We start from the raw sequence: 15,856 nt of genomic DNA, 5'->3' as shown, positions 1-15,856 counted from the left end.
TCTCTTAGAGATCTTGCATTCCTAATACTTCACTTGAAGTATTATTTTGTATAGTATTAATTAGTATCTTATTTAGCATTTTATTATAAAATAATGCATATATAATGTATTTATTAAAACTCTTAACAGCGTGACATTAACATGTAGGTTCTTTTCAGGCTTTGATGTTAAGACTATGCCAGACAATTTAAACAACTGAAAAGTTGTTTGTTTTTTTAAGTTAATTGACATGAGTTTTGTTCTTTTGGGGTTTTGTTTTGTTTTTACTGCATGAAAGTTTGAAAGAAGTTATTCATCTATCTATTTGGGCCTGGTTCTTTGACAAGGTCTTAACTGGCACACATGTAATGTGTAATTATGAAATCAGGATAATTAGTATATCCATCACCTCAAACATTTACTTCTCTATGTTGAGAAACATGCCAAATGCTCTGGGCTAGTTTTTGGAATATATAACTATAGTAATCTCATTGTGCTGTGGAATAGGGCTTAAGCATTCCTTTTTGTGTGTGCTGGGGACCTGGGCCTGGCTCTTGCTAGAAAGGCCTTCTATATGAAGTTGCACTATAGCTCTCATTTTCTTTAAAGACAGACGCTCTTTGGGCAGCCAATCCAGGCTCAAGGTGCTCCTATGTCAACCTCCAATGTTTCAACATTGCATGTATGCCGCTCTGTTATGCTGGGTGATATGTGATATGTTTTAGACTTCGGTGTTTTACTTTTTCTAGCTTTTTCTCTGCCTTTAGGAATTCTTTGGCCATTTAGGGCCTTTGGTGATTCCATAAAATTTTGGGATTTTATACATAGCTATGGAGGATGTGACTGAAAGCTAAATAAGGTGAATCTGTAGATTGCACTAGACAGGATATACAATTTAACATTAGTAATTCTTCCAAATCACATACATAGAATGTTTTCCTTTTCAGGGATGTGTATGTGCTTTCTTTACCTTCTTTCATCTCCTTGATTAAATTGCTAGGAGAGAGAGAGAGAGAGAGAGAGAGAGAGAGAGAGAAATATAATGGCTTTCTTAATTTCTCTCTCAGATTTATTGGCTAATTTTTGTATGTAGATTTTGTATCATCCACTTTATTGAATTTGTAATCAAGTATAATGTTTTTTAAAATTTTTACATTTTTCTATAAATAAGATCTTGCTTTCTGTACACAGAAACAACTTGACTACCTCCCTTCCAATTTGGATACTCTTAATTTCTTTCCGTTGCCTGCTAGCTCTGGGTAGAACTTCTACTCCTGTGTTGACTAAAACTGCTGAAAGTGGAGATTGATCGTCTTCTTAATGACCTTAGAGAAAAAGTATTCCCTACTGAGTAGAGTACAATGTCAACTGTGGGCTTGTCACATTACATGTATTTCATCACTCTCTGTATCTTTAGATTTTGTTTTCTTATGGCCTTCTTGTGGGGGCTACTCCTACGTCAACTTGACACAAACTAGAGTCATCTGAAAGGAGGAACCTCAATTGAGAAAATGCCTCCATAAGGTCCAGTTGTAGGGCATTTCCTTAATTAGTGATAGATGAGGAAGGGTCCAGACCATTGTAGTTGGTGCCATCCCTGGCTTGTGGTCCTGGGTTCTACAAGAAAGCAGACTGAGCAAGCCATGGGGAGCAAGCCAGTAAGCAGCACCACTCCATGGCTTCTGCATCGGCTCCTGCCTTTAGATTCTTTCCATCTGAGTTTCTGTTCTGGCTTCTTTTGATGATGAACAGCTATATGGAATGCAAGCCAAATAAACCCTTCCTCCCCAACTTGCTTTTTGGTCATGATGTTCCACCACAGCAATAGTAACCCCTACCTTAAGATCTCTACCTTCCTTCTCATGATCCTCTCAACTTTTATGATCTATGTATGTGTGTGTGTGCACACACAATTTAAACCTAGAGTCTGCATATGAGAGAAACCATTAGTATTTTGTGAGTCTGGCTTATTTTGCTTAACATAAGGATTTCCCACTGCATTCATTTCCTGCAAATATCGTGGCTTCCTTTTTCTTCATGGATGAACAAAATTCTATTATGCTTATATAACACATTTTCTTTCTTCTTTAATTTGTTGATGAGGATCTTGAAGGATCTGTTTCTTAGCTATTGTGAGTAGTGTAGCAATAAGTATGGATGTTCTAGTACCTCTGTGATGCAATGCTTAGCATCCTTTGAATATATACCAAGCAGTGGAAAAGCTCAGTCACACAGTCATTCTATTTTTAGTTTTTGGAGGAACGTCCACATTAGTGTCCATCATGCCTGTAGTAATTTACATTACCACCTACAGTGTATAAATGTTCCTCTTTCCCCACATCATCAGCACCAGCAGCATTTGTTAAAATATATTTTATTGGTGGTTTTTGACATTTTGACTAGGGCAAGATGAAATCTCCCCTCATTCTCAGAACCCATAATATATAAATAAAAGACCAGAGAGGTTTAAAAAAAAAAAAAAAGGCTCAGACAACAAACAAACAAAAAAACAAAAAAACAAAAAAACCTCTTGTCCTCTACTCTGAACTTTTCTGTTGTCCCGCTCTGTGTGAACATTTCTGTTATAACACAACTGGATGCTTTCCTGGGTCTGAACTTCACTTCCATTTAGAAAAATGTTTATTATAAACATAAAGTCCAAGTTTCATTAACAAGGCAAATGGTCATTAGTGAACACAAACCTAGAAAAATCTCTTCAGTTCCTTGGCTTTTTGGTTTTTTTCCCCTTATTCATAAAGTGTAATGATAACATCTACCTCCGGGGATTACATAAAACACCGTATTTGAAAGTACTCAGCTCTGAAGTGTAAGCTCAATGGTATAACCTAGCATTCATGAGGCCTTAGGTTCAATCCCAGTACTGAAAAAAGCAAGTATTTTAAGAACAAAATAGTTGGTAGTTATCATAGTTATATATTCAAAATCTAAGAAATTAAGGATGGGAGAATGTAGCTGATGTGCATAATTCCCTAGGTTTGATTCTTACCATACTATAAACTGGGTGTGGTGGCACGTACGTGGAATCTGAGCACTCAAGAGTTGGAGTCAGGAGAATCAAAATAGCTCAAAGTCAGCCTAGGATCCATGAGACTCTGTTTCCAAAAACAAAAACAAACAAACAACTTGAACAATAAAGTACAAATTACCATACAGATGGAAAAACACAATTCCTTTTTTTTATTTTTGTTATGATGTTTTTTCATTTATTTTACATACGGACCACAATTTCCCCTCCCTCCTCTCCTCCTGTTCCCTCCCCTATCTCCCGTCTACCTACCTCCCCACCCCATCCACTCCTCCTCTGTCTCCATTCAGAAAGAGGCAGGCCTTCCATAGTAGTCAACACAGTAGGGAATATCAAGTTGAGGCAGGACCAAGCTCTGCCCCCTGCATCAAGGTTGGGCAAGGCAACCCAGCTTGGGGATTGGGTTCCCAAAAGCCAGCTCATGCGCCAGGGACAGTTCCTGATCCCACTGCTAGGAGCCCCACAAACAGACTAAGGTACAAACAGTCACCCACATGCAGAGGGCCTAGGTCGGTCCCATCCAGGCTTCCTAGCAGAAAGACACAATTTCTAAGAAGTCTCCATTTCTCCTGCTGTTTAGGCAGAATATGCAAAGCCCTTCAATTTTCTGCAGTCTCAACCTAGAAACCGGTGTAAAAGATCATTAGAGTCTTCAGTCCTGTATCCTACAGATGCCAGTCAATCCAATGCTAGTGAGAAGGAGAAAGTCTCTACTCCATTTACAGGTATGCAAATTACATGTCTACATCAAAAGAGCTAAAATGTAACAGCAAAGAATCTACATTATAAACATTAAGAAAATATATAACCAAGGAATAGCACTGTTTAGTTGGACAGACATAATATGCTATTACTTTGCAACATCTATTACTACTAGAAAAAATGGTAAAGTCTGGATTCCTTAGTCCTATGCTTATTTCAAGTCCATTTACAAATTATTTTATGAGCTCCAGTCTGGCACTACTGGCATTCAGCCAGGACAAAACCAAAGACATCTACTCTAGCCAAGAACAAATCTGAAACTGTTTACTTTTAGGATGCTTGCTCCCAATATGCCTAACCTGTTTCCATCTCCTGTCTTCATCACTGCTTAGAAATCAAAGCTCACCAAAGACTGGTCAGGTAAAATTCTCCCTAGGGAGGATAAAAGATAGAATTAAGACAGTAAAAACTTAAACACTTAATTACACTTATATTTTTATGTTATGTGTATGCATATATGCATGCACATGCATCCTACTTTGCATGTGTAGAAGTTGAAGGACAACATCAACATGAGGGACGTGATTTTCTTCTTTTATCCAGTGAGTTCTGGGCATCAAACTTGGGTCACCAGACTTGGCAGCAAGTGCGTAACCTTTGGAGCCATCTCACACACCCTAACCATCTTATTTCTCACGACACAAACCACAATAGAGACCTTGTCTCTTTGTCTTAAATGGCTCACAGAACCCCAATGGTGCAGCACAGCCTCAAAACCCTTTCAAGTTGACAAAGCCTGCCATACAAGGGACATCGAGCCCAAACAGCCCAACAGAAGCAAAACAGCTCAGAAAAACCAAGCCAGTCACCAAAATGACTCAGAGAGAACTTGTAGAGCTCAATGGAGACTCAAAACTAAAGTGAAGACGAACTCCAGGGTAGAAAGATCAGGGAGAAACTTATTAAAGGTCAAACTTCCTCAAGTCTAAAGCAAAGTCCAGTTGTTCGAATGCTGGTTGAAGGTGGAATATAAGAAAAAAGCTTCCTGGAAGAAAGTCACCCTAGCAGCTACATGGAATTCTTTGATCTCTCCTACCATCTGTGATTAACTTGCCACCGAACATGCAGAAAAAGAAGATATATCCAGTGTGGCCACATTGGGAAGAAGAGCAAATAAAGAGGCCTGGTGATTCCTCCCCCACTTCCCAAAAGTCCATCTTTGGAGTCATGATATAAGGCTTAGTTTTAAATGAATATGTTGTCACGATTCTCCAAACTATATGTTAGTTAAGGCGGTGGCACTCGTGGCTGGCTGCCACCTGCGGTGGCCATGCTGAGGGAGGAGAGTGCTGGAGAAAAGTCATGAGCCATGGTTACCTTTTAGAGCTTTATTTAGACAAAGAGGAAGAGAGGGAGAGAGAGAGAGAGAAAGAGAACACTGGGGCGGGGTACGGAAGGAGAGAGAGTGCGGAAAAAGGAGAGCGCACAGAGGGCACACCCACTTTTTAGGCTGGGACACCATCACAGGCTGGTGACATAATTAGGACAGAATCCTTACACTCTATGTTTAAGATGTGAACATTTTATTGCATATAAATTTTACCTCAATAAAGCAAAGACAGCTACAAGGAAATAGAGTCTTCCAGACACAGCAGGGCAGCTGCACATAGGAACTCACAGTGGTTCTGACAGTATGCACAAGACCTGTGCAAACCCAAGCCAGATCAAATGCCAGTGTGGGGAGTGGGGCTGGGCATGAAACTTCACCCCTCGCCATGTAGCTATTGGCAATTGATAGCTTCTGGGAAAGGGAGAACCAGTTTTCTCTAAGAGTGTAGGCCCTGGGAAGTTGACTGAAGTCCAGTGATTACCACACATCCAAGAATATTTGGGAGGCACTACTTACTCTTCATGGGTTCCAAAATGGAGGATGACAGTGGGGGAGTTGGATCTGGGAAGTGCTGGAGGAGAGGTGAGTAGGATCAAAATATGTTTTATGAAAATTTCAAAGATCTAATACTATTTTTTTTTTTAAATAAAGTTAAGGGACTGGAGAGATGTCTCAGTAGTTAAGACCACTGGCTACTCTTCCAAAGGACCCAGGTTCAATTCTTAGCATCCATATGGCAGCTGCCCACCATCTGTCAGTCTCAGGGATCTCATGCCTTCTTCTGGCCTTTGCAGGCACCACTCATGAACACAATGCATGGACACACATGGAGGCAAGATACCCATACGCAAGAAATAAATACTTTTTAAAGTTGAAAAGGAAACAAAAAACCAACACTACGCCAGTCTAAAATACTGAAAATGTAATTGTCAGAATAACTGAGAAAAGAACTTGTACCAATATGACAAATACCAATAAAATTTAGTTTAAAATTGAAAATATTCGTTTTTGGAATGTGTGGTGTGAATATGTGTGTGTTTGCATGGTGTGGTGTGTGTGTGTACACACCCAGTAACCTGAAGTTGATGTCAGGAGCATTCCTCAATCACTGTCCACCTTATTCATCGAGATAGGGCCTTTCAGTTAAACGCAGAGCTTACCAATATGGCTGGTTTAGCTAGCAAGCTCACTCTGGGGATTCATCTCTACCTTCCCAGTGGTGGAATTACAAACAGGATTTCTGAACTATTGTCCTCAAGCTTGCATGGCAAGTGCTGTAATCACTGAACTATCTATCCATCACCTCCAGATGCTGGTTTAAAAAGTCAATAATAATTGGACATTACGGCGTAACCTCTCCAAGCGTGTGCCCACCACCGGCTCCTGCACACAGCCTTCTGTGTTCACATTGACTTTCTTCAGCTGACAATGGGATGCATGAAGTGTTGTGCCATATTGCTAACTCTTTGGACCCTTGTTTTTCCAAAATGTCTTTATTTTGCTGTCACTCTTGAGTGAGTACTCTACAAATAATACCAATTGTAATGTTTGTGAGGATGTGGAAAAGAGTTCAGATCAACATACGAAAATGAAACTACTTGATGACAAGAAGAATCAGAATACCTCACTAACAGCATGTGTGGTGGGTTGAATGAGAATAGTTCCAAGAGGCTCATACACTTGCATGCTTGGTCCCAGTTGGTGGAACTGTTTGAGAAGGATTAGGAGGTGTGGCCTTGTTGCAGGACGTCTGTCACTGGGGATGGGCTTTGAGGTTTCAAAAGCCCATGCCAGGCACACTGCCTGCTCTCCTCTCTGTCTCTGTCTGTCTCTCCACTTGCTGCTTCTAGAACAGGATGTAGGGCTCTCAGCTACTGTTCCAAAGCCGGGAAATGAAAACCAGTTTTCTCTAAGAGTGTAGGCCCTGGGAAGCTGACTGAAGTCCAGTGATTACCACATATCCAAGAATATTTGGAAAGCGCTACTTACTATCCATGGGTTCCAAAAATGGGGGATGAGAGTAGGGGAGTTGGATCTGCCTGTACACTTCCTGCTTTCATTATGAACTAGCCCTCTGAAACTATAAACAAGCCCCCGGTTACATGCTTTCTTTTATAAGAGTTGCCTTGGTCATGGTGTCTTTTCACAGCAATAGAACATACAGTAAGATGGAAGTTGATACCAGGGAGTGCCATATTGTGGGCAAGACTGCACATACTGTTGTTTGGAGGAATGTGGAAAATGTTGGGACTTTGGACTAGAAAAGTGGTTGAATTCTTTAAGCAGGGCTAAATGGGCCATCCTAGTAGGAGCAAGAGAGAAAGTAGTGCTTATTGGTGAAATTATTAAGGCCACTCCACGTAGTTAAAAGGGAGGTTTATTTTGTGGGGAAACTTACAAATGAAGGGTTAGGTTGTAGGGTCTGGCAAAGATATGGCGCAGTCTGGCGGTGTTCTCTGGAGAACTCTGCTCGGTCTACCTCCTGCATCCAGCGTCCCAGAACCAAGAGAGAGCCCTCCTCTCGATCCTCTGTCTTCCGCTCCCTCCTCTGCCCCGCCTTGTGGGCGTGATCATTACTGAAGCCTCAATGGGGGTTGGAACTTCCAGGCCAATGCTGGGATGGCTACCCACTACAGTGCTGAGAGATACACGAACTATGGTAGAGGTTTCTAAGGGGGATAATATTGGAGATCATCCTTGTGATATTTTGGCAAAGAATATGGATGCTTTTTGCCCTTGTCCAAAAGAATTTCTGGAGGCTCAGTTGAAGAGTTTTGGATGAATGACACCAACAGAGAAGATTTTAAGAGAGCAAATATATTGACTGTGTTGTGTGGTTATTAGTGATTACTCATGTAGATCTACAATAAAAAGGAGCAAGTTGGACAAAAAGAAATAAAAATATACAGTCTGAGGAGGAAAAAAAAAACCCACAGAAAATGTAATGCTGGAGCCAGGTCCTGTGCTCAAGATTAAAAGTTTAAACAAAGGCCAGATTCAAAATAGAATAAAGGGAGTGGTACCTAATAGATTTTCTGTAATGCGATAATAGGTTTCTCTGCTGACGCAGTAAGCCAGATCAAGCCAAAAAACAAAAGAAGATGTATATTTGAGCAAACCAACTCCTAGGTGAGCCCTCAGGCCCAGAGATTGGGTCCAGAGAAATCACACAGCTGAACTAAAGCAGGGAGCATACATATTCTGTAGGCAAGGGGGCGATGACGTGTCCTCCACAAGCTGGGTTTGTGCCCAAGTATGATCAAAAACTGACTGCTTTAGGTAGGGTCTTGGGCAACTGGCAACTTCATGGGAGGAGCTGCCACAGCCTCCAAGAATACAGAACTGGGCTTTTTGACACCTTTTCTTTGTTGGAGATTTTCTGAGAGGGCAGGGTTTGGAGAGAGAGGAATGGGGCTTTCTGGATCAAGCAGGAGTGAACTGGAGGTTCCAGCCTACAGAATCCTCAAGGCAAAACACCACCAGCAGTTGTGAAAAGAATAAACCGGAAGCATTTCCTTGGCCTAGACATCATCAATAAATCCAAGTTTATGCAAATGTAAACCCTGGGGGCTGGGTGGGGTGTCCCAGGTTCTAGCCTCAGCAAGCAAAAGAACTTGGCAGCTTCAGCCAAGCGGTTCTGGCTTAAAAGTCAAGTGTATAGGGGCTATGGAATCTTCCACCACTGTTAAAGAAAGCCACCAAGGCTAAGAGTTTAACAGAGCAGTTCCTGATGGAAGCCCAGAAAGGTCATTGCATGGAGCTATGTAGGTGAAGCCTGGATTACACTGGAGACCCCAAGATGTTGGAGATGCCAGAGCCATGGGATACCTGCTTAGGAAAGCTGCAGACTGGATGTGGAACCAGCCCAAAAGAAAGAAGTGTGGTGCAGTCAACAAAGCTGAAAGAAGTTGGAGATCAGGCATGGAGAGGCAGAATTTGGAGTTTGTCCTGCTGAGTTTCAATCTTGCCGGCCCAGTATTTCCTCACTACGCTTCCTTTCCTCCTTTTTGGAATGGTAATATACATTCCGTATCATTATATCTTGGAAGTATGTGAGCTGCTTTTTAATTTTAATTTTACAAGAGGTTACAGGGCTGCCTTGAGTCTCAGAAGAGACTTTGGATTTTTAAGCAATCTTGAGGCTGAAAGATTATAGAGACTTAAATTGAACTGAATGCCTTTTGCATTACGATATGGCTATAAGCCTATAGAGGTCAGGGAGCGGGATATGACGGTTTGATTGGGAATGGCATCAATGGGCTAATATATTTCCATGCTTAGTGTTATTCATTAAGCGGTGCTATCTACCATCGGAGAAAAGCCATGAGGTACAACAAAACCCACTATAAGAGTTTATTAAGGGGAGGGAATAAGAAAGATGTGCATAGGCCTATGGAACGACTGTGCAGGAAGAGGGGGGAAGAATAAGTGGAACCCCCTTTTATAGGTCCCTCCTCCCCAGCAATGCACATATGGGCTTGCATAGCTATGCCACACATGTGCATAGATTATGTGATCATGCAGTGCACAGATTACATAGGACTTAAGGCCCTGGGATGACTAAGAATCTTGCCAGAGCACACACTTGTGGTCATGTAGTTTGGGGAGTGGCTAGGAATTCTAACATTTAGTGTTATGCCCAGATCACAGGGACCCTAAAAAGACCACAGGGACTGAATCCCATATGTAAAAACAAAAAGCCTTTATTTCAAGCTTGGAGCTTGGACTCTCTGTCCAATACAGTAGTGAGAGCAGAGAGCCCGAAGCCAGACAGGGTGAGGTTTTTATCTTAGCAGAAGTTGGGGTGAGGGGATTTACAGGGTTCAGGACCCTGATTGGCTGACATTTGTCTAAGGGTATAGAGAATGTTTGGAATGTCAGGTATTTACCCTTAGATGCAGGCCTTCCTTAGGTGAGGTCAGCTTATGGCTCCTCCTGGATCCAGGTGTTGCCTGCCAGTAAGTCTGTCACCAAAGCTGTTTGGGCCTTGAAGCCTATCATGGCTGCTATGTGATCAAGCTGTTTTGAGTCCCCCCCACCCACTTAGTCCCTAGTTGATGAATTTTTTGGAAAAGATTAGGAGGTATGTCTTTGTTGGAGTTGGTGTATCATTGGGGATGGAGTTTGAGGTTTCAAAAGCCTACACCAGTACCAGTGTCTCTGCCTACTGCCTTCCAATGAGGATATAAAGCTCTCAGGTACAGCTCCAACACTATGCCTGTCTGCTTCCTGTTTTCATTAAGGACTAACCCTCTGAAACTATAAGAAAGGCCCCCACCTCTGCCTAGTTACATGCTTTCTTCTATGAGTTGTCTTGGTCATGGTGTCTCTTCACAGCAATAGAACAATTACTAAGACAGTATGTTTCTGGAATCATTTAAAAAGGCAATAAAATTCTGGAGTGGCCACTAAATATACCTGGAAGAATTCAGCCTTGAAGACTTCCCCATGTCAGGTGGTAAGATCCATTTGCTATCTGCTAAGTGACTTCTCTCCATACCAACATGTTTGAGTATCCCAAGCTTCCTATTGGTCATGCAACTTGATATTGTAGAAATATTTAAAATATGCTTTTCTGGGCTGGAAATACAGCTCACTTAGTAAAGCATTTGCCTAACCTGCATGAAGCCTTGGGTTCCCTGCACTGCATAAAACCAGGTATGCTAGTACATGTCTATGATTCTAGCACGTGGGAAGTAGAGGAAAAACAATCAGAAGTTCAAGGCCATCCCCAACTATACAGGGAATTCAGATCTAGCTTTGGCCACATGAGACCTTGTACCAAAAAACATTAAAAAAAAAAAAAAAAAAAAAAAAAACTTTTCTCCACGAAAACTCTCTAAGGCTACTTTTATGTTTACACTGCCACAGCTGAACACTGAAGCCTATATCTTCTATCTTGTTCACTCAAGAAGTATGGATGGCAAAATGGCACAGTGGTAAGAGCACTTACTGATTTGATTTTGATTGCCAGCCCCGACATCAGACAACTCACAAATACCTGTAACTTTAGCTCTAAGGGGATCTGACACTTCTGGCCTCCATGGTCACTCACTTAACATACACTACAACAAGCTACTACAGATTTTCCACTACACCAGATGTTTTCTATGTGATTTTAAACTACAAGATACGTCATACCGACATTTTCTAGGTAGCATAAACTTAACCTATTTTTTATGAAAATCTGTGATTTCAGATGAAAACAAAAAGAGAGCTAAGAGGTCCATGTACTCTACAGTCCACTCCACAGATTCTACGGAAAAGGGGTAATTGGTTTTTAAAATGTGAATATTTAGTACTGTTCAATTATGGCTCTGGTAGAACAAGTGCTCCCTTGCGTAATACAGAAGGATGATCTTTTTCCTGGCTTACGACTAACAGTTGCTCCTCCATCAAAGGAGGAGTCCCAGGCCAGACAGCTAATGGGCATTCCATCTGGACCTGAGCACAGTCAAGTGAAGACAGAGAATATAACTACAGTTTTGCAGTAGGCACAGACTTAGTTATACTTCCACACAGAGGTGAAAAAGTGGTTTTATTATTTTTTTTGTATAACACCTAGATTATTCTTATCAGCATCTCTGCATAATGGAGCAAAAATCCTACTTACAACTTATAGCAATGATGGATGGGCTCTTTGGGCTTAACTTGCCCTTCTGTTTCTTACAAGACAGTATCTGTGGAGTATGCACAAGTGAGGACCTTGATGAACTTTGGGAAAAGGAAAATCAAGGTACTGGACCAGGGTCAGAGCCAGATCTCTCCTGCTGCTGATTATATGTGGCTTATGAGCTCATGGTCAGTTCTCCACGAAGTTGGTCAGGGTCCACTCTGAGGACTCACAGAGAGGACAGGTTTTCTGAGGCTCTGTCATCTCCTCCATCTTTGCCCTCTGGGAATGAGGCTATCTACCTCATCTTTGCCAAATTTACACTATGGGTTACCTCAAAAGCCTATAATAATAAGCCCACTTCCCATGTAAATCAAAGGAATCCGGAGACAAAACCTCTTTTTCTGTATGTCTGTGCACACGGTTGCACCCTCTTAACTAAACTGTTAAAAAGCCCCAGAAAAGGTTGTGTCAGATGTCTCTCTTCCCATAGTGTTCCACTCAGCCTCCACAGCACGCTCCCCACTCAAAGTCCACAGGTACCCAGGCAACTGTTTGGCTTCCTTGAAATGCTTCTCCCACAAACCAGGCAGGGAGGGTTGGCCTTATCAAGTTGATTAATGTCTACTGGATCAGTGGGGATATTGGCAGTAACTGAGAGAGAGAGAGAGAGAGAGAGAGAGAGAGAGAGAGAGAGAGAGAGAGAGAGAAGAGATGATTAGCTGAAATTGCCCCTATAATACGATCCCTAAACTATGTTCATTTTAAGGAGAAAGGATCATCCACTGGTAAAGGATTCTGTTACAAAAGAAAATGAGCCAACCAGAGATAACCAAGCAAGAACACTTTGTCCAGTAAAACAGAGCATCTTACTCCCTTTGATCTTTGAGGATGTACTGACTAATCCTACAATCAAGATAACTGACCTTGGTCCAAGAGAGACAGTGCTTTATTCCATGGTAATATCTGCTACTATTCCGTAAAAATGAATACCACGAGCCTCTGAGAAGGCTGAAAGGACAATGTGACTTGAAGTCTATCTTGTTAGGAATCATCCAAATACATCCCACTCTGCTTTGTTGAGTTTCTGCTACAGTCACAGGTCATAATTAACAACTTTGATGCTGGAGAGCAGAGACACTTTCTAAGACCTCTATAGCTTCTGCAATCCTAAATAACTAGTTCCCCCCCCCCCCCAAATCCCTAGCTTATCATGGCAACTCCTTCTAAACTGAAGATGCCTATAGGTGATCTGATTGGCAGAGTCCCATTCCCTAATTCCAGGAAGGCTGGTGAAAATAGTTTCTATATCTGACAATGCATGGGCTTATAGCAGTGGTTCTCAACCTGTGGGTTGTGACTCCTTTGGGGTCACATATCAGATATCCTGCATATCAGATATTTACATTATGATTCATAACAGTAGCAAAATTACAGTTATAAAGTATCAACAAAATAATTTTATGGTCAGGGGTCACTACAAAATGAGGGACTGTATTAAAGGGTTGCAGCATTTGGAAGGTTGAGAACCACTGGCTTATAGTATGGGAATTACCTACAGTGTTGGATAAACCAAAACTAATGCAAAGGCCACTATTGTGGCTAAGTTGGTAATACGTTTATCACCAAAGGATAGTAAAACTGGTTCTCTGGTCATCTTTTCAGGAATCACAGCCATTGGGATATATTTCATGCTAAGAACACTTGTATACCATCAATCTAATTTCTGATTTCATCCTGGGAAAGACCACCCGGGCTTGCTGTCCAGGGCTCAGTCAGCCTCACTGCCCTTGGTACACACTCTGCTTCTGTCTTAATTTACTCTACCTAGAGACCTCCCGGGTCGCTGTAGCTAGCATAAGACAGTGACTTGCCCAAAGTCTAGGGGACCTCAAGCTGAGGAACCAGCTGTGGCTCTACTCATTCAACTGAATGGAGCTCTAGGCCCAAGACAGAGCAAATGTCAGAGTTTAATATGGAAGAGAGAAGCGCTGCCTCAGTTGAGGTCCCCTTCCAGTCCATCCCCCAGTCCAGACAGCCTGTAATGGCTCCTAACCAACCCTTTGTGCCAGCTTCCCCCACCACCGATCTTTCTCTCTGCCCATCTCCGGCCCTTCCCTGGCTTCTTCTTGTCCCAAGTCCTTCTTCATCTAAGAAATCAGTGAGCATGGCTCCCTTTCCCAGTGGCCAGGTAAAGTGGTAGAATGCCCATCCCAAGGATGGCTGTTGATGTGGTTTGAACGTCTCTGTTGCCCCAGATCCAAAAGCTGGGGCTTAAGATCTTGTGTAATAGTCACAAGAGGAGAGATGTTTATGAGGTGATTGCACCAGCTCTCAGGAATGGGTCGGTACTCTTACAAAGGACTCCAGGGAACTGACTGAGCTGTTTCTGCCTTCATATCTTCTCCTGTACAAGGACAGTGAGACAGTGTCAACTATAGAGGACAAAGAAGACACCACATCAATTCCATCTTGGAGTCTGGACTCTCGGGCCTTCAAAGCTGTGAGAAATAAATCTCTATTATTTATTTTTTTAAATGTAGAAATTATTGACTTAAGATTTGCAAAGCACATACTGGTTGGTAATATGCATATTTTACTAGTTTCCATGGAAATAATTTTTTTCCTAGAGAAAGAATTAGGGATTGTGAAAATTAATTATGCCAATGTGGGGGTAGTAATTAAAAAAACTTTTATAGATTTTGTTATTGCTATAATAAAGCATGTTCTATTTTTATGATATCTATGTATTACTTTGGCTACTTTATTCAAATATATATTAAACACTTTTACCAAGTATTGTATAAGTCCTAAGGTACAGTTTTAAACATCCCAATAATAGATATAATTCAAATTTAAAATTAGAATAGCCATATATGGTCACTTGGGCTTATATTCACTTATGTCTTTAGATCTTTGACTCAATCTATTTTAGGGGGTATGTTCCTTTTATTTCTAGAGTATGGACTTTTAAGAATCACCCACACAGTGTTCTTTCTTACTAACCCTCTTCTCTCAATTCACAATGCCCCAAGAATTTAAGTACTTACTTCTGTATACCTCACCTTATTTCAGAAAGGATTTAAGAAGGCCAAGGCTTCAAATTTTGAGAAGGCATTGTGTCATAGAAAAGCACCTGATTTTATGTATTTGAAAGTTATTTTTGTTGATATCATGTACCTCTCTATATAGTCATTTAAGATATTTTACAAATTTATTTTCATGCTTAAAATACATATATAGCTTTGCCTCCATGGACTTATGACTCTGTTTTTGTTTGTCTGTTTGTTTACTATACAGGAAGAAAGCCACACAAACCCAGTAACTTTCTATGACAAAGCATATATAGACATGTTGGTCACGATAAAAAGGTTCACTCCCTATGTTATCACATATGCAAGGAAGAATACTGTTCTAGAAAAAAACTGTGACATGGTCAAAGCTTTATTTAATCATGAGCCCAGTACTGTTTCTGAACTTCAAAGAACTAAGCCTGTATCGCAGCTCAAAGACTTGTTCTTCTTCTCTACTAAACGGGTGCAAAAGACTATAAAGGAGAGACAAAAGAGGAAACATGACAGTCTGGCTTCTGAAAAAAGACCTCCAAACACACTTTATCATTTATCCCGAACGTTTTCTAGCTTAACCAAAAAAATTGCGGGTTACTTTGATAAAGATGCTACTCAAGAAAAGAGTGCTAAGACAGATGGATTTGAAAGAATATTCACCAAAGCAAAACCACCACCCAAACGCAAATTCACTGCTTTACCTATTAAGTATGACTCAAAGCCTCTGAAAAATATACTTGAAATACGTAAACTAAACAACATAACCCCACTAGATAACCTGCTAACCTGGAAAGTAAATGACTTATAAAGAACCAGTTATGCAGCAAGATTTAAAAACAAGAAGAACCAAGTTCCAAGACCATAGAAGAAATTCTTGACTGATTATTCATGTACTGGTAGATGAAGTACACAACCAGCAGTGGTCTGTTCAAGATAAGTAAACACTGCTAGCTAACATAAGGATGGAATTAGGGAATTATCAACAAGAGAGATCACTTTATAACAGTTTCGGTTGTCAGCCTAGCTTTCAATGGTTGAGCCATCTCTCTAGCCCATTC

At 41.1% G+C, this 15,856-nt stretch overlaps 1 protein-coding gene across 1 annotated transcript in view; it reads left to right on the top strand.

Annotated features, from left to right (window-relative positions):
* The window catches only part of C2H1orf141 (chromosome 2 C1orf141 homolog), a 43,504-nt gene extending 27,898 nt beyond the window's left edge, over positions 1-15,606 (top strand). Inside the window, exons 3-6 of the mRNA XM_036178580.1 lie at positions 3,606-3,750; positions 11,317-11,386; positions 12,500-12,689; positions 15,031-15,606. Coding sequence (XP_036034473.1) covers positions 3,606-3,750; positions 11,317-11,386; positions 12,500-12,689; positions 15,031-15,606 — 981 coding nt within the window. The remainder of the gene's footprint in view (positions 1-3,605; positions 3,751-11,316; positions 11,387-12,499; positions 12,690-15,030) is intronic.
* The last annotated feature ends 250 nt before the right edge of the window (positions 15,607-15,856 follow it).

This window comes from Onychomys torridus, chromosome 2 (genome assembly GCF_903995425.1).
Source record: "Onychomys torridus chromosome 2, mOncTor1.1, whole genome shotgun sequence".
Lineage (NCBI taxonomy): Eukaryota > Metazoa > Chordata > Mammalia > Rodentia > Cricetidae > Onychomys > Onychomys torridus.
The sequence above is the reverse complement of the archived record's forward strand: the minus strand, read 5'-3'. Positions and strand labels throughout refer to the sequence as shown.